The 27,894-nt window shown below is 38.2% G+C and overlaps 1 protein-coding gene across 1 annotated transcript; it reads right to left on the bottom strand.

Annotated features, from left to right (window-relative positions):
- Positions 1-382: 382 nt before the first annotated feature.
- On the bottom strand, positions 383-27,894 carry LOC136676811 (neuropeptide FF receptor 2-like). The gene is made up of 4 exons (XM_066654043.1): positions 27,844-27,894; positions 25,839-26,175; positions 15,769-15,868; positions 383-1,879 (listed from the first exon to the last, which is right to left on the bottom strand). Exons 2-4 carry the CDS (start codon positions 26,167-26,169, stop codon positions 1,036-1,038), a joined length of 1,275 nt encoding a protein of 424 aa, XP_066510140.1. The 5' UTR covers positions 26,170-26,175; positions 27,844-27,894; the 3' UTR covers positions 383-1,035.

The raw sequence follows: 27,894 nt of genomic DNA, 5'->3' as shown, positions 1-27,894 counted from the left end.
CCGTATTACACTCCCCAAAGCCAAAGGTGCTGGGTGATGACTCAACATACATCAGTGTATCTTAGAGGTTCTGTATTATGTTTTTGAAAAGGTGATCTGTAATAGTGGGTTATTTTAATATTCTTGTAAAGCTCATATCGTTCGTTATTAAACAAGGATTTACTACATTCATTACTACATTATTTAGTAAACTTGGGTTGAATGAAACATTAAAAATGCAAGGGCACTTTAATTTTGGATTTTTTTTTTATGTAAAATAAACATTTGATTTGTTCATTATAATGATTTTATTAAGCATTATGAAGTCAAAAACTGCTATTTAACTTGTTGCTCTTTACTACAGTATTAAGCCACACCTATGATGAATCAAGCAAATGGTACAGTATTTATAATATGTCGCTTATAAGACCTTAATGAGTCAAAAGCAAGATTAGATTGGGTTCACCTTAATAACTTAATAATCAAATAATGTAGTAATAAATTATGTAAACTCCAGCCATTGTTTTTAAGGATTTACAAGAGCATCATAATTGTGTTAAAATGCTCTCCTATATAAAAGTTTTACCAGACATTTTAAATTACATTCGTATCTATATGAGATGTCAATGAATGAAAATCAAACTATGGAACGTACACCAGTTCTGGTGTACTCGGCTTCATTAAAAAAAAAGGTTTAACTGAATACCTCTTGCAAGTAGTGAGTTATCACCTGAAACTTAAGACTAGCCGAGATGCGTGTTCACACTTTCCAGCACCTGGAAGGCTAAGATTATACCACAGTTTGATGGTTTGTCCTTTGCTGCAGTTAACCATGACCCAAATACATGGACAACATTGTTCACTAACTCACTTGCAAGGGAGTGAATTCATTCATTATAAACACACTAACTTCCAAACAGGAATACATCTCAAACAGGCACAACACTAAGTACAGCTAAAACACCTGATACTTTACACTTTTTAACAATATGAAGTGAAAACTGGCTGCCAATATCTGGCAACTGGAATGCCTTTTATTCCTTAACCCTTCCCTTCTTAAAGAGACGCTCCATCCACGCTGCTTTCAGACACCTTCTCCAGGTCCTCCATGACCAAGTCTTGTTCATTGACGTGGTTGACCCTCCGGGAGCTGTGGTTTTCCACACTGTTGAGGGAGATGGGCTCAGTAGAGGGCTGAAGGTTTGCAGGTAACACAGCGTTCCCCTGCACTCTGTGGGAGTATGTCTTCCGCCTGTGGCCACCTGCCCAACACAACCTAAACTTAAAAATAGCCTGGAATCCACGGCGAAAGTTCTCATTAAAGAAGCCGTAAATTATAGGATTGACACTGCTGTTGAAGAAGGCTAACCAGTGAGCAAAAGGATAGATATAGATGTTAATAAGCCTGTACTGGTGCTCTGTGAGCCGAGCATAGTCTGTGAGCATCATTAGGGTCCACAAAGGCAACCAGGATAAAATGAAGAGCAAGGCCACGATGAGAAGCATCTTGATGACCCTCTGTTTCTTCTTGGATACAGTGTGGCGGTTCTCATGGCCAGGTTTTCCTCCTGTGGGCACTGCAGTTTTAAACAGAGTTATCCCAATCCTTGCGTACATGATCACTATGAGGGAAAGAGGGGCCAGGTATATGTTGGCAAATAATACAGTTGTGTAAATTTTCCTCATCTCCTGGTTAGGCCAGTTCTCCCGACACCAGTAGAAAGGACTCGTCCTGTTGCCGTCCCCAAGAAACACGCGGATGCTCTGCTCTTTGGTGACTTGAAGCATGACTCCCGAGGGACACATGATTGATATTGCCAGGACCCAGATGATTACAATGATAAGTGTGGCTGTTGATATTGTCAGTTTTTGCTTGAAGGGATACACAATGCATCTGAATCTGCAAAAGAAAAAAAAGAGTCAGTTCACTTGTGATAGATGTGGTTTTTAAAAAAGAAACGAGAGATTTTTATAATAATTCAGTTTAGATCAGAGGTACTGAGGACTGTGTAGAGGAGGTGAGATATGAAATTGAAAAAACACAAATTTAAACAACTAAAACCTAAAACATTTTGCTTGGATATTTTTCACATCTAATTGGCTTATTATCATATACATTTTCATAATAATTATCCAAAATGAGTGTCATGTAAGAAAGTTAGTATCATGGCGTTCAGGCCCTGGATGAGGAAAGCTCCCCAGAGGAGCATGTGGTGTGTTCGTATGTGCAGAAAAGGAGCACTCGATGTCTTGTGCATTTTGATGTATTTTACTTTGTTGTCAGTTTATAAAACATAAGCGGCAGTAGGTTGCATACGGGTGACTTAAAATTGTGTGAATTATAGAAACTGGTTCCTATCACCACCACTGTGAACAATTCTGATTCAAAAATCTTTAGAACAGAGCACTTCACATTAAACCATTTCAAAAACATTAAAGGATATTATGCCTTAAATAAGCAAGTTTTATTAACTTCCACAAATTCTCAAAAACTGGCAATGGAGGCCTCCAGATGAAAAGGCTTTTAATACTTAAGGTTCAGATGGTTAGTCAATGTCCAAGGTTCAGATGGTAAGTCCTACAAAGTCTATTACATCTTGTGTTAGGTTCACTGATGTTTTAAAGTGTTTTTTTAATGTATAATTGTAATTCAAAATTAAAATATCCTCCTGCTATTGTTATTTTATGGTAACTGTTTTGTAGTATTAAAAATGACAACTGCCATTTAATTTAACAAATATAACTACTATTAATTCCTCCCACAGTCCAAAAACACACGTTGGCAGTTTGATTGGCGACTCAAAAGTGTCCGTAGGTGTGAGTGTGTGAGTGAATGTGTGTGTGTCTGTGTTGCCCTGTGAAGGACTGGCGTCCCCTCCAGGGTGTATTCCCGCCTTGCGCCCAATGATTCCAGGTAGGCTCTGGACCCCCCGCGACCCTAAATTGGATAAGCGGTTACAGATAATGGATGGATGGATGGATGAACTACTATTAATTTGTTTGAAAATGGCAAGCGAGAAGGAATTATATGCCACGGCATTAATTATGAATTCTATCAAGGAAAAAGTGTCTTTGGAAAAATACTGATTTGTTCTGATCTTGAGGATATTGTATTCAAAAGTACATGTGAGTTTTGGTTTTGATTATTTAAAAGAGAGATTTTGCTGATAGAGATCATGAATGTATCATATTAATACATTTTTAGGCTAATTTTTAAAAATAAAATAACAATGGTCATTTTTAATTCTACACAACAGTTACCATTAAATGGCAACAGTGCAAGGGAATGTTATAATTTTCATTTACAATTATATATTACACAAAAATGCTTTAAAACTTATTTGAACACCAAATATTTAATGCAACAATAAGTACATGTGTGCATATGCACCTATAAATAGTAATAGAGTCACATTCCAACCACTCATCCATTCATTAGCACACAGTACCTTGTCAAACATCATTATACTTTCACTGCATTGTCGCACCATTATCAGGATAATCTGCACTTTATCTAGAATGTTATGTGTTGACATTTGGGATCGGATACCCCTGTGGTTCCCTAACTTTTTCTGCCGTGCACAGCTTTTTGTGAATTAAGACCTCCCACTCTGTCACACAATGCTAGAAGTGCTCAAACATGCCTCACTGGTTTAACTGGCTGTGCTACCTCTGCAATATCCTCCTACTTTGGGAATCACAGCCTTAAACACAGTTGAGCCAGTGTTAGTTTTAACTGCAGTCATGCAATAACAAAATTTCACAAATATTGATATTAGAATCATATCAGTATTGGCTGTATTTTTTTAAAAACACTATTTAGACAGCTGTATTCCCCCAGTTGGCTAGACAGACTCTCACAGCCACCCAGAGCGATCTCTCCTGCCCATTCGAAATCTCCAATCCTCCAATATCCAATGCTTTCCAGATTTGCTCTGAGAAAATCCACAGGCCTGTAGCACTGGCAGTTGTATGCCCTCCCAGATCTGACGTGATGATGTGTGTTCGAACAATGTCCACTGGACTAAAGACTGAATATTTAAATTGGTCATTGGTATTGCAAAATTTCCAAGCTGGAACTGCCATTGTGTGATGTTCAGTGCTCATCTCTGGAGATTATTTTGTATTTCATGTTGCCATGGTGCAGTTAATGAATTCATGATGGTTTCCATCATGTGTTCTGCTATATCTATCACTTTTGAAGTATTTATATCGATGAGCCCACTTTGCTGCCTTACATATGAATATTATTCATACACTGACATCTGACCTTTAAAAGTAGCGAAGAACAGGAAGGCATGCTCCATTTCTTTCTTTCTTTTTTCTTTTACGTATGACTTGTATCTCTCTTTCAGATCTGGTGTAAGCTCAACGGCTCTTGCTTATCCTGGATTTAATGATATTCTGACACTATAATGTTTCTGTCGCTATAATTAGAACAGCTGGTAATAACTTGGAATCCACCATAGTGGTATTTTGTTTGTTTTTTAAAAACATCTTGGTGATAAATTTAATAAAAATGTGATCATCCTACATTAATACTGCTTTATAAACGCACACATAGCGTGTCTAATGGCTCACTTTATACTAAAAATATGTATGATGCCTGGCTTGATCTTGTATAGTTGCTTATAATTAGTTGTAAGTACATGAATTTAGGTTGCATAAAGCACAAGGTTCTAGCCAACTGAAGGGGCACCAGTCTATCACAGAGCATCACACACTCATACATTTAATCACACACATGGACACTATTGAGTAAGATGGTATATCCTTTAATTAAATATGCATATCATTGTAACATTGACATTTATTTGGTAATTAAGAGCCTTGTGAAAAGCCTTTGAAATGCCTTGTGAATAAAAGATTCTCAGGAAATAGTACAAGGAATGCAAACATCAGAAATACTTATTTTAAACCTAAGAAATTCAGGTAGGGAAATATTCTTCAGAAAGTAACAATAGGGGGATCTCACTTTTCTATGCCTTCCAAGTGTGTCCAGTCACAAGTCTAGACGGCTCTGTGATAAAGCTGAGTCCTTTCACTTTGAGGTGCTTGACAATGTTGTATGGTCAGTATTTTCAGTCCTAGTTTTCATGGACTTCAAAAGATGCCATGGCAGCCTTCACATGCATCAAAGCCTGGGAGAGCTGACTTTAAGCTTAAAGAGCAGTAGTTCTGGTAAATGACTGTCAAAAGACCAAGCAATGCTACACGAGACTAATGCATATTACTTTTACTTATGAAGGACATGCAGAAATGGACTGAGATATTTTTGTGTCCAGCTGAAGGTGCAAATCAACATTATTTAATATAATATTCAGTGTATCTAATGGTGAGAGTTTCAGCGGCCTTACAGACATTTCACAGTTTATAAGGAAGCAAGTTTTCTCATTATTTAAATTTGTTTCCATTAATTCTAATATTAGACTTGGTTTCCAGCTTTTGCGTTTACTTAAGGGACAGTTTTTCTACCTAATGGCAGATTTAACTGGATATGAAATTAATGATTTCCATGTGCCTTTTGCACAGAACTGCAGGGCACCTTTTGCCTACTGAATCTCACCAAAATTATGATAGCCAATTAAATCTCAATTATTTTCCATAGATTAAGGGTCCAGACCTGTTTTTGACCAAGAACATTTAATATTATATCTGAGCACAATACTTCAAATTGCGATTTCAATGTTTTAAAAAAAACATTTAATCTTTCACCCCTTTTCTGACATGACCTCAGCTTTACATGTCCATCTTACTGCAAGCCCATGACTTAAATCTCTGAGAAGTATGTCAGCAAAAATGAAACAAAATTTTGTTTTCTGGCAGAATTTAGTAGACATAAGATTTTCTCCAAGCTGAAATGGCTCAGAGGAAAGCTGAAGGGTGAAAATGCATGGTACAGTGCTGGAAAAGCGCCAACATGGTAGAAAATAAATCCTCCCAGAGAGAGACTTGCTGTGCAAAGCCATGAATGAGTCTAACGCCATGGACATGAACTTCATACAAGAGGAAATGCCTCAGGAGCCATTGCAAAGCCCTGGATTCACCATTTATCTTCTAGCTCCATGATCTCTACTAAAGCAGGAGATTCTCAACCAGCTGAGTGTTACAACAACATGGACACTTTTTCAAACGATGGCATCTGTCAACTTCTGCACCATCTGCTGAGCTCCGGGGAAAGGGGGAAATCCATTCAGTGTTTGGAAGAAGCCAAGTTCTCACTCAGAGAACCCTGAAGCAGCTGTTCAGAACCAAAGGAAATGAAAAGAACATCCAGACGTTGTTTGTGTTTTCTTCTCTGGCTGAAGCCCCTGTATTCCCAGGCTTAATTCTGCTTGTCTGAGATCTGGAGAGACTATATAACACTCAAGAGATGCAAAGACAGGGAACTCCACTGATAAAAACCAAAAGCAAAACAAAACAACCTTGTGCAGTAAACTGACTCAAGAACTCCACAATTGCATGAATCCTGTATTTTCACCTGTATGTTTCAGGTATTTCCACTCAATGGCAACTTCAGCTGCAGCCCTACTTGATCCTCTATTAAAGTCTGAATGAAGTAGTCTTGATTCTTCTCAATATCTCACTGAAGAACTATCATCAAAACAACCATCGCTCACAGCCAGGCTCTAAAGGGGTTGTTATCAACCTTCAAACAAATATCACCCATCAGCATCCTCTGAATCTTGTATTAGTACATTTAAAACATCACTCGGTGCTACCCCCTAAAGGCATTATTAACAAACATGTTTGATGTTGTTAAATATTAAACTAATACTGCTTTCTGAAGGTGTTATTAGCAAACTTCATAGAAACATTAAAATCACATATTTATCTCAAACCAACAAATAAAAAACACACCTATTCTATTCATACAGCTGTGAAAAAGAACTGATCAGCTTATATAATATATTATCTGTGTCTAAACTGATATTGTCAGGATCGCAGGTACTGACGGAGGTGGACACACTTGCTAAAACAGTGACTAATTTTATTTACAACACAAGATAACAATACACAGACAGACTAAGATAACTAGACAAATACTTAAAGAAAGACTGACACAGAGACTTGGACAGGACAACCTAGACAGATAGAGGGGGAACAGGACTGATAGGGAACTGGACAGATAGACCTAGACAGATAGAGCTAAACAGAGACCTAAACAGAGAGAGGTTAAACAGACTAAACCTAGACTTAGAGATAGAAGACAAACCTAGACAGAGTGAACTGAACAGAGATCTAATACAGAGAAAGAGCTAAAGCAGACTAAACCTGAACACAGAAATAAACAGATTAAAGACATAGACATGAGACAAGCAAGATAAAAAGACTGACTTGGAGGGCATGAGAAACAGACAAGACAGACAGACCAGAGCGCACAAAACGAAGGTGGAAGGTCCAACAAACAGGAAGTGACACAAAGGAACTTGAAGACACAACACAGACAAGGGACACCTGGAACAGACAACGAGGAAGCAGGATTACAAATGAGACAACGAGGACACTGACGAGGAGGTGGAACAAAGGCAGGACATAGGCGGAGACATGGACAATAACAAACAGAGGAAAAACAGACGCAAGAGGACAAGGGCGTGACAGATTTAAAACCTCCCTGGCAGTGTATTAGCCAACCTGAAGATAAGACAGTACATTACCTAGAAATAGCCATGAGGGGAAATCAAAATGAATGCATTAACTTTACAGCTCCAAACTGTGAGGCTCCACTGACATTTAATAGGGAGAACAGAGCCCCCCTTTAAATCCCTCTCTCCTGTGAAAGTGCTTAATAATGAGTTAATGGAAAACACCTTTAAAGCGGGTTGATATATGTAGAGTTAGATATATATACTCTATATCAGCACTCATGGCATGTCTTTAGTTCAATCAAATGTCTAGGCTGGAACAAAGTGTTGTATAATGTTGATTAACTTGTTTAAAGTGTGACTGATGTTCGTTTACTTGTTCAAAATCTGGTAAAAATAAAATACAGTAATACATGCAGAAAATACCATAATGATACATTCGTCCAATATCCCAGCACAACAGTGCAGTGACTTCTATATATTATCATTGTTATTCAGTGAAAAATATCTGCATGAATACGCTGGAGTTTGAGGAGTCTTTCTGAAAGTGAAGGAGCCATATTTCTTGCACCCCGGTGGATAATTGACAGTCGCTTGACTATTAATATATTTTGGATCAATATAATGTATTGTTAAGGACACGCCTACTGACAGCAACACTGATTCACTGTGCTTGCTGACAGCCAATTACTAAATGGTCATGGTTTGTGTTGCCCAGGGTAGAAACAAACAGAAAATACACTGTATGGGGAAAACGTTGTGAACACCTGCTCAGTGCTCTTTGTTTTCTGAAATGAATGCTGTTAATAGGAAGTATGCCCCCACCTGCTGCAGTAAAAAACTCTTCAAGGAAGGTTTAGCTTAGATAATAGAAGGTTGCTGTGAGGATTTGATGTCTTTTAGGCACAAGAATATGAGAGCTCAGGCTGTGATTTTTCATTACTTCAAGATCACAAAAATCTCTCCAAAGTATCAAGAAGGTATTGGATGAAAGTCCATCACTCCAGAGAACACAGTTCCATTTCTGCACAGGCCTAGCTGAGGGGCTTTGTACTCCTCTGGCAGACTTATGGCATTAGGCAAAGGTGATGCTAGACTCATACTGTCTAAGGATCCAGAGCATCTTATTCTATGCGTATGGTTTTCTGCGGATGTTTTCCATTATATAAACTGTTGGTGTTTGCAGTATGTCAACCGTGTCAACACGTGGGTAAACTTTCAAGCAGCTGAAGTTTTGGGTATTATACAGTGAAAACAGGCTGTGTGGACTTTTAGGATGCCCAAGTCTGAAAATGGAGGAGCCAAATGATTGGTGCACTGGTGGATAATTGGCACTCACTCAAATAGTAATATGGTTTAGATCGATATGACGTATGGTTAAGGACAAGCCTACTGACAGCAACCCTGAACCCTAATTTACTGTGCTTGTTGACAGGCAATTTACCAAATGGTCATTGTTTGTGTTGCCTGGGGTGGAAACTAACCTAAACTACTTGCAGCCACATTTAAAATCTGAGTTAGTATAATGGATCTTTGTGAAGCAGATAAGCTCAGTTTTGATTGATTCAGTGACAAATTTAAAGAAAACACAGTTTAATCATGTAAACGCCTCGATCAAGAGCACAATTCGAGGCACTGATTTTTTAAGACAATTGAAAGCTTTACTAGGATACATGAATATTTTTAAAGGAAGATAAGAAGGGTTTAAGATTTTGGGATTTAATCTTGTGATTACTTTATATTGGTTACTAATATGATTTATGACATGTTTAAACAAACTAAAACATTCTCACTCTTTTGTCATTTAATGGTAACAGTTGCATAGTATTAAAATGACAGTTTTGTCATTTGGTTCAACTAAAAATGACCTAAAAATAGTTTGAAAATGGAAAGTGACAAGAATTTATATAATATATAAATAATAAAGTTTAATGCATCATTCATTTTGAGTTCCATTAAGAGAAACGCATTTTATATATTTTATCCAAAATTATGTGGATGAATTTGAATGATATAAAGATGGTGATTTCGATGTTAGCAACTGTGAACTTTGCATATTTATACATTATTTTTAAGTTATTGCTGTTGCTGAATAGGGCGGCACGGTGGCGCAGCAGGTAGTGTCGCAGTCACACAGCTCCAGGGACCTGGAGGTTCTGGGTTCGTTTCCCGCTCCGGGTGACTGTCTGTGAGGAGTCTGGTGTGTTCTCTCTGTGTCTGCGTGGGTTTCCTCCGAGGGACTGTCTGTGTGGTGTGTTCTACCTGTGTCTGTGTGGGTTTCCTCCGGGTGCTCCGGTTTCTTCTCACAGTCCAAAAACACACGTTGGTAGGTGGATTGGCGACTCAAATGTGTCCGTAGGTGTGAGTGAACATGTGTGTGTGTCTGTGTTGCCCTGTGAAGGACTGGCGCCCCCTCCAGGGTGTATTCCCTCCTTGTGCCCAATGATTCCAGGTAGGCTCTGGACCCACTGCGACCCTAAACTGGATAAGCTGTTAGAGATTATGAATGAATGAATGTTGCTGAATATCTGTATTTTCAGTTACAAAAAACTATTTTTTATTTGTACAAATACTACATAATGCAACACCCGTCTTTCTGGAAAGGCATGATTAGAGATGAATATCAGCTTTCCTGACTGACAGCATGGTGCAACAAACCAGGACAACCGCACTGAAACAGTAACTCACACAGACACTAAGAGCCTTCTTTTGATTGCTGCTCCCAGAGATAGAGACAGTGATAGTGACATAACAGTGGAGTGGGCCTGGCCTGGAGGTCAGACTTTCCACACTGGAGTCAGCAGAGGAAAGCCCTGCGACAGAAAAGCTGCAGACAACAACAAAGTCTTCTTTGGCTACTGTTGTTTTATATTACACATGCTCAGCACCGCAGTGGTGGTCTAGAGATTGGTCAATCCAGTCATATCCACCGTCTAGAGAGGGCTGTTGTCATAATCTTTTCTCCAGTGTATCCACACACACACACACACACAAATAGACTCTTAGACAAACTCAGAGGGACTTAGCTCAGACAAAGAGAACAAAACAATGCTGCAGCACCAGGGGTAATAAAAATATAATATAGCCTGTATTTCCTTTTAGTAATATTTTTATTATTATGCCTGTTCCCTTTGATTACACAACATACACTGGTCTACAGATATGTGCACAGTACATTCCTACATTATTATTTACAGTGCAATTTATGTATGTAATATATACAGCTTATGTATATTCAAATGACCTCTGAAAATGCCCAAATAGATATTTGGAGAGGGTATAAAATCATGTTTTAAAATCTTAAATGCTCACATGTTGCATAATCTATATAAGGGCTTTAACAGCTACTAATCTTGTGCACAGATGTAACACTTTTGCCTACATTCTGTCCTCACTCTGATGCTCACAGCTCACTGACCACTGCCCAGGCATGCATTATTCCACTGTCAACTCCTCCACAGTAATATCTGATAAACACAGAACAAATCCCACAACAAAGCTGTGCCAATATCTCTACATCTGGAAATGACTGCATGATGTTTATTTCTATTTCTAAAGTAGCACCAACGGTGGCAGTGGGGGCAAAACATAGGGTGGACCAAACCTCTGACGTATTCTATAAAAGACTGGCTAATACAGTTCTCAAAACCTGGTACTAAGATATAAAATGGATTTTGTCCACACTCCCAGACTGCTGGGATTAGTATTTGTAATTTGTGGGATTTGTGATAAAATGCTTAGCTTTACCACATCATATTTACTGTACATAATGCAAAATTGATAATGTACAAAGTCCGTATGGACTGTTTGGTTTTAAGTGACAACCAAAATTTAAACTTACAATCCAAACCAGTGCTGAAAGCTTTATTATTCAAGGCTACTGTTGAATAGGTCTGTCGCTGTGAAAGAATTGTAACTGGTCTCAACACTTCAATATGCGCTATTACTGCCCCAAATTACTTAATTTATCCTGATTCTGGTGCACACTCTTAACTGTCACATGGAACCGGCCTGAAATGTTCATTTAGAGGCTGCTCCATTACTCTGTGCTGGTGGCAGCAGTTCAGTCGCAGCAGTTCAGATGCCAAAATTTGGTGGAAAAAAATCTTTAATCTCACTCACCACGAACCTGAAATGAATTAAGCGAAAAAGATGATGATGATGATGATGATGATACACTGACACTAAAGTGTAAAACAAAGACCATGCAAAAAAAGGGAAAACAAAAGTTGCTTGCTGGTTGGCAGTTCAGCAGCACACTATTACCATAATGCGGTTACTTTTGAGGATGCATAAAATATAGTTAGCTTGAATGGAGATCTGTAATGATAGTGTAGAGCTTGGGTTAGGTTAAGTGTATTGTGACAGTTCCATTTGGGATTTTAAGCTGCAAATGTGAAGGAAAGCTTATCAGAATAGTAAAATTGGGTGGCAAAATGGAGGTTTATGATAAATATATGTGTATTTAAAAAAGGCATTGCAGCTTTCATCAGGCAGACAGTATTGGATGCCCAGAGCCACCAGGAATATTTACAGGAGGTCATTTTTACCAAATGCGGTGGAAACTATCAGTTCTTTGTCATTTTATATGGTCTTGTGGCCCTTTTTGTCAACAAAAGGGGATCAAACACCTTAATGATACTCTTCATTCAGGAAGCATGTTGGAAGACATATACTTGCTGACTCTCATGTTAAAACTTATAAACCAGTCTAGCAATGCTTCAACATTCTGTGGGAAGTGTTGCATCCATCATAGGAAAGAGTGCATGATGGGATGGTGGGTGTTAGAGTTTTGGCGAAAGCTGTTCATCAATTAATGAGTGGAGTTTAACTGCATGCAAATTACTTCAGCCAACGCACTGCTTCTGCCCAGTCAGAAGACAGCTGGTGTTTACATTATTTGAATCTATAGTTCAAAGTATGAAACATTTGCTCATTTCCTGTGACAGGAGCATTAAATATCACCGCTGTCCAAAGAAAATAGAAATGCTCCATAATTACTTGAAATAAAACAATAAAAGGATTTTTCTGTTCACCTTTAAACTTACTATTTGGGGATACGTGTTTTTCTTTGGACAGAAACAATATGTAAACATAACTGATTTAGGTTCATATCTAATCAACGCCCTGAAAGCACTGACCGGCTAGGGTGGTCACTTTCATTAACCCAAAATGGAGGACGCCAGACTCCAAAAGGAGGACATTATACTAGAAACAATGAGGCTTGACACAACAACACAACAAATGAAAAACAACCTATATAACAGTTCACAAGTAATCTATTATCTAAAATGTTTTCGCTTTCTTGTGATATACAAGTCATTTCCTTACTGCCTCTAAAAGTCTGCTAATGTTCAGGATCTTGTGAGAAATATCTGCACACCCTTCTGTAAAGTTCACACTGATCTGCAGTTCTGCCTGGACACTCCACGTCTAGACGATTCCTGTTATTTCTCTATGGTATGCTCAATACTAAAAATAACCTATATATGATTGAACAAAGAAATGGACTGGCATTAGCACAGGCAAAAATGAGCTCTCTTGAAATCTGACTTCCACCCCTGAGTGTCTGCTATATTCATTCATTTTATGCCCACTACTGCAAAACTGCTCCGCCCCTGCTTCCAAGATTTATGAAATGTCATGAAGTCCCAATTAAAAAAATCTGCAGAGGGCTTTTAATTTGAAACCACAGATACAGGAGAGGGGAGAAGAGAGAAATTAGATTAAAGGAGCAAACATTAAATTTGGTTTTACAGTTGAAAATTCACAAAAACACATTCACAAAATGACGTAAAGCCTGTGCACACCAACTGAGAACACCACACTGCTGCACAGCACCTCAACACATGCAGGGGCTGCCTGATTCTGAGCTCTGTTAAGTTCCTTAGTGCGCCACAAGGAGCCATGCAGCGTTTCAAATGTTCTACATTAAAATACAACCATATCAAGACCACAGCCACAGCAGATCACGTGACAGGAAATGTACACAGAGGAAGGAAGCCAGTCTTTTACTAAACTTATACGAAGTTTCACAGACCTGTAAAGCTCATATCTCTTAGCCAGTTTATGAATGGTAGTAAAGTGTTGCAAAGTAAGTGATACTGAATGCTTCATTTAATTTATGCAAGTAGTGTAAAAATAAACATGGTGTTTATTAGCTCTCCCTGTCTTTTCACTCTCTCCTGCTAAAAATAATTCCTAAAGGAAGCACTGTGTCTACTAGGTTCTATGCTTGATGCCTTCTTCAAACTCAGAAGCCATTAAGTGTGCACTGAAAAGTTAATTATAAGACACATATTTATACTTCTACCCACAAAAACAGGATTAGCCTATAATCATAAACAAGACACAGAGAGAGGTATTTGAATATATCAGATGCATTTGCTATGTAACCCTCTGTGGTGGAAGAACGCACCGGGTTAGGGTTAGGGTTACGAGCCTATGTATAAGCTTGAGACACGCCTCCTCTGATTTGCGCCGTGTCTAACTGGTGGATTCGCTTGGTTTTAATACTGATAAAACTATTTCAATCACCAAAACAATATATCCACATCAGTAAAGGGATGTTTTCATAAGAAATATAAACATTTTCTAAAATTGGATTTAAGTTTTTCAGGGTTAGAGACAGATTATCTCTTCATAAAATGCTCTAGGTCACCTAGGTGTTTTTTTTTTGTTTTTTTTTTATATAGTTTCTTTCCTTGTTATTTATGTATGTATAATGTATGTACAGGGTTGGCCATTTATATTGATACACCTTTATAAAATGGGAATGGCTGGTAATATTAATTTCCTGTTTGTGGCACATTAGTATATGGGAGGGAGGAAACTTTTCAAGATGGGTGGTGACCATGGTGGCCATTTTGAAGTCAGCCATTTTGGATCCAACTTTTGTTTTTTCAATGGTAAGAGGGTCATGTGACACTTCAAACTTATTGGGAAAAACCATGATGTGTTTGGTTTTAACTGCATTCTTTTACGAGTTATTTACAAGTTTCTGACCACTTATTAAACATGTTCAAAGTGCTGCCCATTGTGTTGGATTGTCAAAGCAACCTTCTTCTAACACTCTTCATCTTGCTGGAAAAATGTGCGAGCTTCAGTGCATAAAGAGGAAAACACATCATCATGTAGCAATTTCGCATATCCAGAGGCCTTGAGGTTTTCATTGAATGGCCCCACTATCTTTGTACAGCATATACCACACCATACCATCAAGATGTGCAGCACCTGAAACTACAGATACTGGAAGCCTTGTAAATAACTCATGAAAGAATAACGTTATGTTAAAACCACACCATTCTTTTTCTTGTGAAATTTCCAACAAGTTTGAAGTGTCACATGACCCTCTTCCAATTGAAAGAACAAAAGTTGGATCCAAAATTGCTGACTTCAAAATGGCCTCCATGGTCACCACCCATCTTGAAAAGTTTCCTCCCTCCAATATACTAATGTGCCACAAACAGGAAGTTAATATCACCAACCATTCCCATTTTATTAAGGTGTATCCATATAAGTTGCCCACCCTGTATATCAAAATTAGACTGCAGAAATAATGCTTCATTCCTTAACGGATTATTATCTATTGTGAGGTGACAATATGTCTTAACTTTAGGAGAATCCAAATAATTTTCCATGCTGGCTAGGGAACATACTCTCAGTTCTATCAATTACTGAGAATAAATTGTAATCAATTTGTAAAATACTGCTTCCCGTGGTGGTGTAGAAAAATGTTAGACACCAACTGCACCTCTTTTTAAAGCAGACATTTTTGTGAATGTTTGAATACAAAGCAGTTTTGAGCAGCGTAAATCACTCCCCATTCACTGACAGGAGGTAAACAAAAAGTTCATTTTAAAACGATGGTTATCAGATGATGTTTTCTGTGCTCTTGTACACCGCTCATCGCTGTCATGTTCAGAGTGCGCCAAAAGCCTGCTCAGTGTTGACAGCTTGGGCTGGATTCCCAGATCCTTTTTGTGCAATTTTCTATGACAAAGTTTGTCAGTGCTATTTTTCCCATTACTTTTTGTAAGAGAACACAGTCATTTGAATTGGAACTGTACTCTTTGCACCACAATCGGATTTGGGCACATGAGATTTACTTATTAAAAGTTTTAAAGCTGAAAGAAGTACTTTTATGAGCCACATTTATTGCAAAGTCCAATTAAGCTGCTTTAGAAAAAAAAAAATCCATTACCTGTCGACTGCAATAGCAACCAGAGTAAACACAGAGGCTGAGACGGAAATGCCCTGCACCATACCACTCATCTTGCACACCATACTTCCAAACGGCCAGCCTGTAAAAAGAAAGAAAAAATTCACACTGAAAACATGGTAAAGAACAAAATGTATGGCACACATTAAAATGGTACAATAACATCAAAACAGTTCAGGAACTTCTCAAAGCCTGAGAAAGAGAATAATTATAAATATCAGTAATCATTAAAGATATCATCAAGATTTGAACATTATTCATTAGTCATTTTACAAAAGAAAGAAATCCCCCACAATGAATCAAGGTTTTAAATGAAGTAAAGCTTTTAGCTTCTGTCCATTGAGCCTTGAAATCTGACTGTAATTTAAGGCACAGTGAATATTTTTTAATTAAAAACTTATTTTAGTTCATGAAACCAAAGTTCAGGGGTGTTCAAAGGTAGGTGGAATGTCAAAAATAAAACCATTTTGGTTTTGTAGATGGGGGGTCTTAAATGCCTTTGGGAGCAGTGAGGCTAAATACATCTGCCATGGAGGAAAAGCCAGAAAATGCCTTCTGAATTTTAATTGAGGTAATACACATCCCTCAGTAATAATCTTTATTTTAGTCCATTCAACTGTGACTGGAACATATGCTATCTTTTGGTCGTAGAGTCTATTTGCATATTATCTTAATAGTACAAGTTGGGGATAAGAGGAAGACCAGTGTTATCTGTCTATGAATGTACGAACCAGCAGCATGATGCTCATTTTTCACTGGTGCAAGGTCAGAATAGCACTGGTGAGAAAATTAATTTTGATTAAACAGGTTAACGGCAATGAATACCAAGCAAGTCACAGCCTCACTGCTTTTGCTCTTAATCTTTCAACAGAAAATTAGCTGAAGAGCTATTTAAATGCAAGTGGATCAGAGCTCTGGGATGCAGTTGTGCGGAGATTTGCTTCAGCACTGTGCACAGTGGTTCACCCTCATCTGCCTCAATCAGCAGGGTCTGGCATGTGTTGTTTATGACATGGGAGACGGTATTGCTTGAGGGGAAAAGCAGCTTAAACGGGTGTAGGTAAATTATATTAGAAGCATATTTACAGTTTTTTTTTTTTACATCCCATTAGTAATTAATAATTCAAATGTTCTGAAAGTGAAAAGAAATCATATCATTATTGGTGGCAACTGCTGGACTGTAAAAGCTCCATACAATCATTTCAGTCAGATCAGATGAATGGTCTGGTTGGCCTCTCTGCCTGTATTTCAGCCCACCTCATGATCTGCCCACAATCCAGGGCACTGCAGGCTGTACATGAACATATTTAAAAATATGCAGAGTACATTACACAGCTCTATATATACACATTGCTGAAAGGTAGTGGGCAAGATGTACAAGAATGGCAAAAATCTTCCACTGCTCTCTACAACAGCTCACACTGCTAAGCAAAGAAATGTTAAAAATGATACAGTCCAGTGCTCTAACTCTCAGTTTTGTGGGCTCCTCAAGCTGTAGTCAGACAGTATGCATTCACGTGGGTTTTGGTAAAGGCTTTTTTTTGGTTAGATATATTTACAAACTAGCTTACATTGCTTTCTACAGAATGAAATACTCCAGCTTTAAGGACAAATAGCATTTATCATAAAGGGAGCGTCTACAATTGTGGGGAAATGCTGTTCTCACTGCTTTGTTTATGTTCAGAAGCTTTGCATCTTTTAAGGTTGAATGGTATGTCTGAGGTAAAAAAAGTTTGTACGTGGCTGAAGTTTAATTTATATATCAGTTCATATTCATTATTTGTATTTGCACATAAAACTCATTTTGTAACTCTGTTTGTTTAGTTTCAGACCGCGTTTACGTTCATGCAGTTAGCCCTAGCCATCTCCCACATTTCAAACAAAAGAAATCCAAAACAACTATGTTCAGGCTTTTCAACATTTGAAGTGCTCTCTATTGTCTAAAGACATAGAGCTTCGTAAACACATAAGCATAAACAGAATGAAGAGCAACAAATGGTGAGGAAACATCCTCAGAAATGTATTTTTAAACAATTCATTTTTTAAATTAAAATTGTGTTTTGCCTATAACTTGTGTGAAAATCTTTTCTTTAAATAAAATATTTTTACTGTATCTTTTTCTTAGTAAGGAATATGGAGAATTAAGAACAAGATTTTTATTTTCTACAGTATTTCAACCGAACAGCTGTATTATAAAATTTGTTAGAACCTATTCTGGTCACAGATTACACCTTTAAATAAGTCTCTGTTCAGATTGGTGCCCCCTCTGTGGTGTGTTCCTGCCTTGCGCCCAGTGATTCCGAATGGGATCCGAATGAGACCCTGAACTGGATTAGGGGACTTTATTTTGGCAACAATCTCTAAACATGTGACTTGGATGAGCAGAGATGAGTATTTAAGGTTTTACGGACAACTGGAGGGGAACTTTCAATAGTATTAATTTGGTATTCATGGTTCCTTGATGGAATCACCCATTGTGCTGTGTGCTAATCATTACTAGCAGCACACAGCAGATAAAACCAGACAATTAAATAAAGAGAACAAGTGGAGTGAATTCTTTTTCAGTAAGTGCAAGAGTAACAAAGTACAATTCAAAGCCGGTTATTTAACCAAAGAAAGCAAAACAATTAACAATTAATTAATGCTCTGACAATTTTATTCCTGCAGGTGAGGTGCTAGGTGTGTTGATATAATTTTTTAATTCCTGATCCACAGAAAAGTAGAATTGTTTTCATAATTGCTTTTTTCATGTTCTTTCTGTATTCTAGTTATTTTGATGTGTGACACAGAAACACAGCCTGAGAAGCAGAGACAACTGGTTTGCTGCACTGAAAAAAGGCTTGAAAAATGTGTTTGTGTCTTGCTGGCAAATTCATTCATTCATTATCTGTAACCGCTTATCCAATTCAGGGTCACGGTGGGTCCAGAGCCTACCTGGAATCATTGGGCGCAAGGCAGGAATACACCCTGGAGGGGGCGCCAGTCTTTCACAGGGCAACACAGACACACACACATTCACTCACAAACACGGACACGGACACTTTAGAGTCGCCAATCCACCTACTAACGTGTGTTTTTGGACTGTGGGAGGAAACCGGAGCACTCAGAGGAAACCCATTATTTCATTTGCCTTTTGCATGTGTGTACTTTCTTTTATGGCATGCTGTAGCACAGCTTCTTAGTTAATTTACGAAACCATCTTATAGTGGTAAAAATAAAATAACATGGCTTTTTGTGGAGGAGTGTGAAGTGTTTTCAAAGCAGATATTTAATGTCTGCCTGCATTGCTCACTAACAGCTCTATATTAATTTACATTTCACACACAAGGTTCCAGCAGTGTCATGGTTAATGTCATAATAGAGTTATACCTATGGACCTATTGGCCTGTATTTAAGTCATGTAACTATGATAGTGACCTGAAGACCCAAATACAGGTCTTGAGAAAACACTGGTTCTATGAAACCTTAGAAAAGCTTTACTTTGTGCTTCTGACATGTAAATAAAGCTTCAACAGCACCAGGTGCAATGCCTTGGTACTTCAGACATGAATATTGAGGGAGGAAAAAGCACTGTTCCTCCACTGCAATTTTTCTGCCAGGCTTGGGTAATGAACAATCAACATTCCAGTCTCAAGCCTACCCCTCTAACCTTAAAGGAACACTAGGTAAGATATTATATTCTTGCTTGTGGGCTCCCCCTACAGGTGTGGAGTGTTAATCACTTTTACAGAACTCTCCTGAAATCAAGGGGGGGAAAAGAGTTTTTCAATCCATCTCTCAAAAGTTACATAGTGAAGTTTCTGCAGTGCTAAGCACAGCGATTATATTCTCCCTGATACAGCTCAGTGAAGAAACAAAATGATTTTGAAACAGTAGTTTTACGGAAAACTAATGTTGCTTTAATGCCACATTAAATGCCACATTGACCATACCTCAATTAGAACAGACTTAAATAAATACAAATTAATAACTCCAAACAAGTGCCAAAATAGCCAATCAAATCAGTCCAAAACAGAAACAGATTGTTGATTTATTTAATATTTAATTTTAAATTTCAAGTGACTCGCCAGTTCTCTAAGAATCTGATCAATGCACAATAGTTGTAGACTCATTGTAACTTCATTCTTCTGTTCCTTGTTATTACTGCCTCACAACCCTTCCTGTTTTTCAGCATTTCATTCTGTCCCAGAAAACACTCAACATGTATTGAACCATGTTCTTCCTGTGTTGAAAAAAGATTAATGGCCAACTTACGGCACTTAGAACAGACACATTCATCCTATAGGGCTGGTCTGCACTTTCTGAGCTCAGAAGGTAACGCTCAAGATTAAGCCCATCAATCAAACCAGGTTCTGTTCAGGTATATCGTCGCCCAATGCTGTGGTTTCATCTTTGCTCATTTTCTATGACTCAGATGTGGAATCAGGCAATCACAGTTAACGCTGACAGCATCAACTACAGCTGTCGGCATTGTGCTTCAAATAGAAACAATGGGACTGTCACAAAACCTAGTGAGATCTCCCTATAGACAGCATATTATGTCATGATGTGCATTCTCTGAAACAAGTAGGCTGTCATTATTTTTAGATACCATAAACAAGCTGCTATTAAGGTGGATTTTAGCTATGTAATTTTAAGGGAGCCCCCTCTAGGATGTGTTCCCGCCTTGCGCCCAGTGATTGCGGGTATGCTTTGGACCAACCGCGACTCTGAACTGTATAAGTGATCATAGACAATGAATGAATGAATACTGCTTTCTCAAATGGCGAGGTAGCAGGTTGCTCATCTTTTCTGAAGTTGTTATAGTTATTTAGAGGAAACTTTACCAGAGAGCAGCACTGACTAAGAACAGCAAGAAATCTTGCAATAAAAATCATTAAAAAAAAAAGGAGCAGAATCTATGACACTAAAATCTCAGGTGGCTATGAGAGCTGAAGGGAGTAAACACCAGTCACAAACAGTGGGGGGAAAGAGCAGTGGCATCATCACTGTCATTGCATCTCAGTAGTCTCTCTTAGCAGGCTGAATAGCAGCCTAAGGTTACTGGAAGCAAGGCAGCTCACTAGGAATTGAGAAACACTATGCATGTGACCAACTGGCCTAAACATGGCCCAAATTTTACATCATTATTAAGTCCTGTCAAGCTCAGTCCAGAGGGCCAGTCTCCAATTCAGAATAAATGAGTACTTTTTCAGTTAACTGAGAACAGTTAGAAAAATACAGAAAAACTGGTGTATAGGTGGCCAAAAATAAACTAGTTGCCCAAATTATGAAACCAGTCTCCATGATGCATTTATTACATCTCCATATCTCCATGATGCAATTTACATTGAGATATTGCTGTGCATTTTTTACACCACTAACAAAATCATGAAACGTTTCACTCCAGGTTTCTTTGCCAGAATCAGTCTTTATACAGTGATAATCATTTTTCTTATTTCTGTTAAAATGCAATCATAGGAATCTGCTATTCAATATCAGGAACAATGCGATGGAGACTTTGTAAAATCTTAACTCAGAGAGTGATAGATGAAAATCTATACGGAACACATACTTTGTGAAAACTAGCTTTCTTCGTGTGTTAATGTGAATTTCCTCTGAATCTCTGGAAGAGCAAAGCTCTCAACAGAGCTACATTGATTAAGACGGCATTAGTATTCTCAGCTGGCCAAACTGTGGTGAGAAGTCATTAAATTTTCCTTCCACCTTTTATAGCTGTCACACTGTATTGCCTACTGTATAGGCAAATATTGGGAAACACAGCGACTGCAAAATTACATAAGGGAATAGCAGTGTGGGAATAAGGGCGTAAGATGAGATATGGCTCATCTTCTGCCTGGCCATATGAGCTCATTCTAAAAACAATATTATGATAGAACATCTGATGCTATCACACAATATGGAGCTGGGATGTGTGTGTGTGTGTGTGTTGAGTGGGGGAGAATTCCCTATTGTGGACACACAGCCTTTATTGAACAGAACAGAATTTGTGTAAATCTTGTGTCTTTCTCACTTTTGTGTCCTCAGAACATGCAAACGAATTCTACTGGCGAACAGCATCTTTGAATAAAATAATAAAAGCTGACTCCAGACATGAGGGATTACAAGGGAAGTCTATTTTATAGGTAATTAGTCATTTTTGTGTGTCTTTTATTGCTGAAGTCAAATCAGGACATAACACCAGAGTACGTGCGCACACACACACACACACACACACACACACAAACCAATTAACTGCTCCTGGACACGTGGAAAATACAAAACAGCAGAAAAAATACTTTATCAAATGAACAGTACACAAGAACGCAGACGTTTATAATCAAACTTGAAGCAGACACTTGACTGCTAAGCCTATCAATCATGAAAAATTAAGCTGGAGTTGAACTATAAAGAAATGATTTGAAGTAATTGGAGTGTCTTTCTATACTTGTACAAGTCTAAAGTCACTAAATGGTTTAAAGGCTAAGCACCAGCTCTATGAAAGTGTCAAACAAATAAATACAGAGGAATTTGAGTTCCTAACTTGTGTTTATTGATAGTCAGAAAACATGTTATTTCTTACTAATTCAAGGAATAAGGTTTAAAAGACCTTGCCTGTGACGTAGATGGTGGACAACAACTCTAGAAGCTGCACTTAATTTAATGCAAAATGAGGAAAAGGTGTGTTGTTTTTGGCTGCAATAATTCAATGTACAGTGGAACATCTGTGCACAAATGGCCCAAAGATCCCACAATATCCAGAAAATGGACTAAATTTGTCAACTTTAAACGGGCACTTTGGAAAGGACCGTAGGACTGTAGCTCATTTCACTGGCGCTTTTCCAACAATATGGACATGTAAGGACACCAACGAAAGGTGTTCAAGAGCCTCTGTAACATGGAGGTAAACAGGGTAAGGACACTCACTTCGCCTGTTTTAGTTGGTGTTATTTAACGTTAGCTTGACTTGCTAAACTCGGTGGCTCAGATCATACTCGGCTACGTAGCTGCATTACGGAGGTTTATAGTGTCGGATGAATTCGAGTTCGACTTCGATCACATTTACAAGAATAACGGTACCTCTAAATTTGAGTTTAGCTTATTGCTAGGCTATTGTCATGAATAATGTTGGTTATTTAGCTAGCTAGGTACTGTCATAAGAGTCAGTCATAACTGTGTTTTACCGCGGCGTTGTTCAGCTGTTGTCCACCAGTGACGTCATGGTTGCGTTCAAGAAATTCCGTAGCGAGCTCGGGTTTTTCCGTCAATTTAATAAAATTGTCAGTTTTAAAGCAAATTAAGCTGCTATTTTCATTTTAATTCATACTTATATCTGTCAGTAACTACAATAATGTGAAATATTCATTGAGGTCCATTAAGTGGTGCTTAGCCTTTAATTATCTATGATGACTCATACACATTGACACTCATTAGCTCCCAACTGACCACAAACACCCCTGGAGCTCAAATAAAACAACATCTCTCACTTCTGCAGGGAGGCACTGTGGTGCAACAGTCAGTGCTGCTGTCACAGTGCTCCATTAGTAGGTTGATATTAGTAGGTGGACTGGATATTCAAAAGTGTGAAACTGTGGCTGAGTCAAGACAGGACACATCCTGGGAACACCCTCTGACAGACTAACTGCTCCTGTATAAGACAAGAATTGGCAATGACATGGGCACTTTAATAAACTAAACCATGTAAATCTGCAAGATTTTTTATCCAAGCCCCTCTCATTTTCATTCTCTTAAAAGAATATCTGAACCAAGATTCCAGTACTCTTCTGAAGTACATTCCCAAACATACAGTGGCAAAGGGTGCCTTGTATAATACAAAATATTGATATTAAAGTAGTCCATGTACATTTCAGTATTTGGTATTCTGTTTCTAATCCTGCAATAAAATGATGACCCTTTTCCAGAGAATTACTCATTTCCCAGTTTCAAATGATATAAAGAGAGGTTCACAGACATTTCTATGGCTGTGCTCATGTCGCATTCACTTCGCTTCCTCTGTTCACAGAGCTGCTGTGTTTTAAAGAGGACAGCACCAGAGCTGGAATTAAACAGACAAAATGAGAAAAAACTAATCCAAAAAGGTTAATCCAATGTTTTCATTCGGAGGGTCAGATTTTAGTAATACTTTATTCACTCAGAAATATTTTTTTATAGGTTATAGGTTATAAGTGCCCTGCACAGACTGAAACTGAGTCATCTCTAAGTGTTCTGACTCACTGAATCATTGGCCAAGAGTTCCTGACCCCTCGATGCTCGAAGAATTGGTTCTTTAGGAGCTGACTCCTTATTAGTAAATACATTTAAGCTACTTTGCCAGCTCCCACTGTGCAGTGAAGCATTGGACAGCATGACAAAGTTCAGCATCATCCAAAACTGGGAAATTGCTCGTTTCCATTTTTCTAAAGAAATGGAAAACCAGACAACATTGGGAAATGGCTCCATCTCAATTTTGAGGTGAAAAATTTCCATTGTTTGTATGTGGCTCAAGTTTAACTTTGTTTTTTATTCACTGTTTGATTTACCACTGAAACTCATTTGTAACTAGAGATGTTTAGTTTTGTAGCACTTTCCATCTTTGTTTACTTTTATGCAGTTAGCGCTCTCCCGAATGGTGAAACCGTGAACATCACCTTTAATGAGAAATTTAGATGTGTTGTACTGAAAGGGGTTTTTAATTCCCGGCTACTGAAAAACATTTTTAGTGTGGCTGACTAGTTAGACCACAGAATTTCCAGTTTGACTAAAATACACCTGGAAAAGAAATTAGGATAACTGCATATTGTAGTAGCTGGACATTTGCTGACAAAAACTGCATTTAAAAACAAAATTCTCCATTCCATAAAACCCATTGCTGTGTTCACATTAGCTGCAAAAAATAAAAATCACAGTAAATTTCAACATTTTCCAAATCCTGGTTTAGTAAAATCCCAGTGTGTGCTATTATACTTTACATGTTTTTGGGAGGCAGTTGTGTTCTTAAATATTTCAAACGAATTTAGGACATAGCAGGCAACATCCCTGTTCTACTCACTGTACATTAACAGTCGAATCCAAGTTTGGGCAAGAACACCATGCCACACTAATACGAACCCTTGGGCCATGATTCTAACACTGAATTTGTTTACTTCTGTATGTTGTTTAAAACTGTGTGTGTGTGTAATCACACTTGGTCCGATTGAATTGTTATGTGTTGGAGCATGGTTGTCCCCCTTTCACACTCCACCACTGGCTTGCACTCTCACTGCATTTAATGTTCAGGTATGTTTATGTCATCCGGCTGTGGCTTTTTATTTTGCATTTGCATCTGCTTAAGTGTGATGCCACTAATGGCATTTTACATTTTCCGGGTCCATTCACGCCTTTTGTCTGATGTCATGCATTCAAAAGACAGGTTTCCTGTTTGAAAAATGTGTAATATCTCAATCAATTATTTGATCTCTGTTCAGGTGTTCAGGGGGAGAGGTTATGAATTAAACATAAAAATAAGCAACCTGAGCTCATTCTGAGGTGCTGTGTTGACTGACAGTGTGGCTTTGTCTCTGGGAGCAGAGAAGCTGCGGAGAGAACGAGAGCTGTGTCTATTGCTCACGGCCAGTCTCGGGGTTCTGGAAAGTTGTGCTACCGGCAATTCACACCTATGAGAAGTAGCTACAGTTTGTATAAATAGTTGCTAGATTTGGTGCTAGTCTTTGTTTTACACGACTTGCTAGAGGATCTGAAAAGTCACTAAATGCCCTAAGCTGGCAATACTGAGTAGCGGATTGGACCCAGATGTAATGGTTCACATTGTAGATTTTACTGAGGCAAACACTGTCCCTCAGCAGTAGAACAGAGTGACGCCTTTTCTTCAATGTGTGAGTATTGCAGCACAGTTAGAAATAACACCAAATCATGATCCAGTACAGAGCACTCACAATAGTCAAACCACTTTGAGGGTCAAATGTGCCCAGGCATGGTACAGATTGATTAGCTTTAGTTGATCTGGATATGAGCATCTACAAAAATGCCAGGTCTGTATATATACTCTTCATTAAAAAGCACAGCATTGCACTGACCTGTAATAATGTTATCAAGAAGAGTGGTGGGCATACAAAAAATCCCCACCAGGAGGTCACTGACAGCGAGGTTGAGGATAAAGAGGTTGGTGACCGTGCGCATGTTCTTGCTCCGTAACACAATGAAGCACACAACTCCATTACCCACCATACAGACCAAGAATATGAGGAGGTAAGACACTATGAAGATAGCAGCTACAGAGGGCTGATGCAGGTAAAATCCAACGTATGTGATGTTGCTCCGAGGTATGACATATTCCCTGGACACGTTGGGCAAAGTCCAGTTCTCGTTCTCCACAAAGGTGTAGTTAAATTCCTGTCCTCTGTTCATTTTGATCTGGAAAAGAAGAGGTTAAACTGTTGAACTGAATCCCCTTATGAATGCTCTCTCATGCAAGCTCACTCTAATTAGGATGCTTCCATTTAGCTTTGCCTAATTGCACTACATGCACTAGATGTTGGTGCAAATGTGCATTTGATAAGACTGCTTTGTGCTCCAGTGAACTCAAACTCATTAACGGACCATGACTGAGTTAAAAAGGCAATCCAAAGCATACATCAAACATCTCATTCTTCTTCTGCTTTATACTAAAGGAACAATTTCAGCTCTCTAGAATTTCTCAATGTCCATGGTGTATTTCACGGTATGATGCAATTTCATTTTATCTAAACACACCACCACAGGGAAGCACCTAATGAGAGTGTGACATTCAGCAATCATCACCACACACCTAAACATCTGTAGACACCTGCTCATCATGATTTCTCCTGAAATCAAGGGCATTACCAGTGAATGTATTCTGCAGTAAATGCCTCTACTCTTCTGGGAAGACTTTTTTTTTATAACATGCCTGTGAGAATTTGATTGTACTGAGCCACAAATGAATAAGCAAGTTAAGCAGAGATGTTGAATGACAACTTGTATATCACAAACACCACTCAGACTCAAAGTAACTGCTTCATTACTCCAGGGTACACACTAGTTCCACTTCTGAAGCTTGGCATTGAGCGTCGAGACCAATGCTCTTGTTCCACTGCTCCAAGGTGCTCTATTTTTCAGCGATGCTTTTCAATGGAGGAATGAGCTAAACTGTGGAATGATGTCAACAAAGAGTGTAATATGCCCTAGGAACTCAACTCTGAATTTCCAAACAATATACCACTGCTACCTCCACTGTCAGTGTGCACGAGGGAGGACGTAGCCTAACTGCTTCAATAAAATTCAGAAGTACATGCTCAATTTGTGGTGCTTTTCCCTGAGGGAACAACTAATTTCAATCGTACAGGACTGTCTTAGTTCTGCAAACATAGTGTAATTAATAGCAACAAAAATGACAATTTCCTGATTCAAGCTAAACATGCAGAAACAGATTATATCAGTGCCAGATTTGATTCCTATATTTCATGACAGCCAAGTGTAAGAGACATACTTATCTAGATGAATATGAATATGACACTTGTACAATAATCTCAGTGTTTTCAGAAAATGACTAGATATGGTCAACCTGAAAAAACACTCTGAAACATTAGTTAATTTATAATAACTACTTTTTCACACACCAACACAAACCTAAAGTTAAAATGAGATTCTGTTATTAGCCTACCAATATAAACACAAAATGCTGAGGGCATTCATCTTTTATAATATTAGATGTTTACGTTTATTAAAAAAAACTAACCTTAAACAGAAACGACAACCAATAAAAGTAAATATTCTAATTTGAACAAAACATATGATTCAATTTAATATTTAAACATACAATTAGAAGTGAGATTTTCACAGAATGGATTTTGTATGGCTAAACCCCACTGCTATAACATTTAAGAACACCTGTCACAAGTGAATATAACACATATTCACACAGGAATATCATTTCTTCACCCGCTAGTGGAAAAAAAGCACAAACCAATTCCCAGCGGTGAATGAACATGTGCGTACAGTGTTCAGACGTTATTTCAGCACTGGGAATTTGGTGTTTATTTTTCATGTGGTTTATATCCTTACCTCTTACTCGGGATACAACTTGCTGCTTATAAAAAAAGAAATAAAAAAAAA

Source organism: Hoplias malabaricus, chromosome X2 (assembly GCF_029633855.1).
Source record: "Hoplias malabaricus isolate fHopMal1 chromosome X2, fHopMal1.hap1, whole genome shotgun sequence".
In the NCBI taxonomy this organism is placed as follows: domain Eukaryota; kingdom Metazoa; phylum Chordata; class Actinopteri; order Characiformes; family Erythrinidae; genus Hoplias; species Hoplias malabaricus.
The sequence above is the reverse complement of the archived record's forward strand: the minus strand, read 5'-3'. Positions and strand labels throughout refer to the sequence as shown.

Coding starts and splice junctions, on each gene's coding strand:
- LOC136676811 (XM_066654043.1), bottom strand. CDS start 26,169: ATGAACAGAGGACAGGAATTTAACTACACCTTTGTGGAGAACGAGAAC. Junction 15,869..25,838: donor TCTTGATAACATTATTACAG/GTCAGTGCAATG, acceptor TTCTTTTTACAG/GCTGGCCGTTTGGAAGTATG. Junction 1,880..15,768: donor GTTGCTATTGCAGTCGACAG/GTAATGGATTTT, acceptor TTTCTTTTGCAG/ATTCAGATGCATTGTGTATC.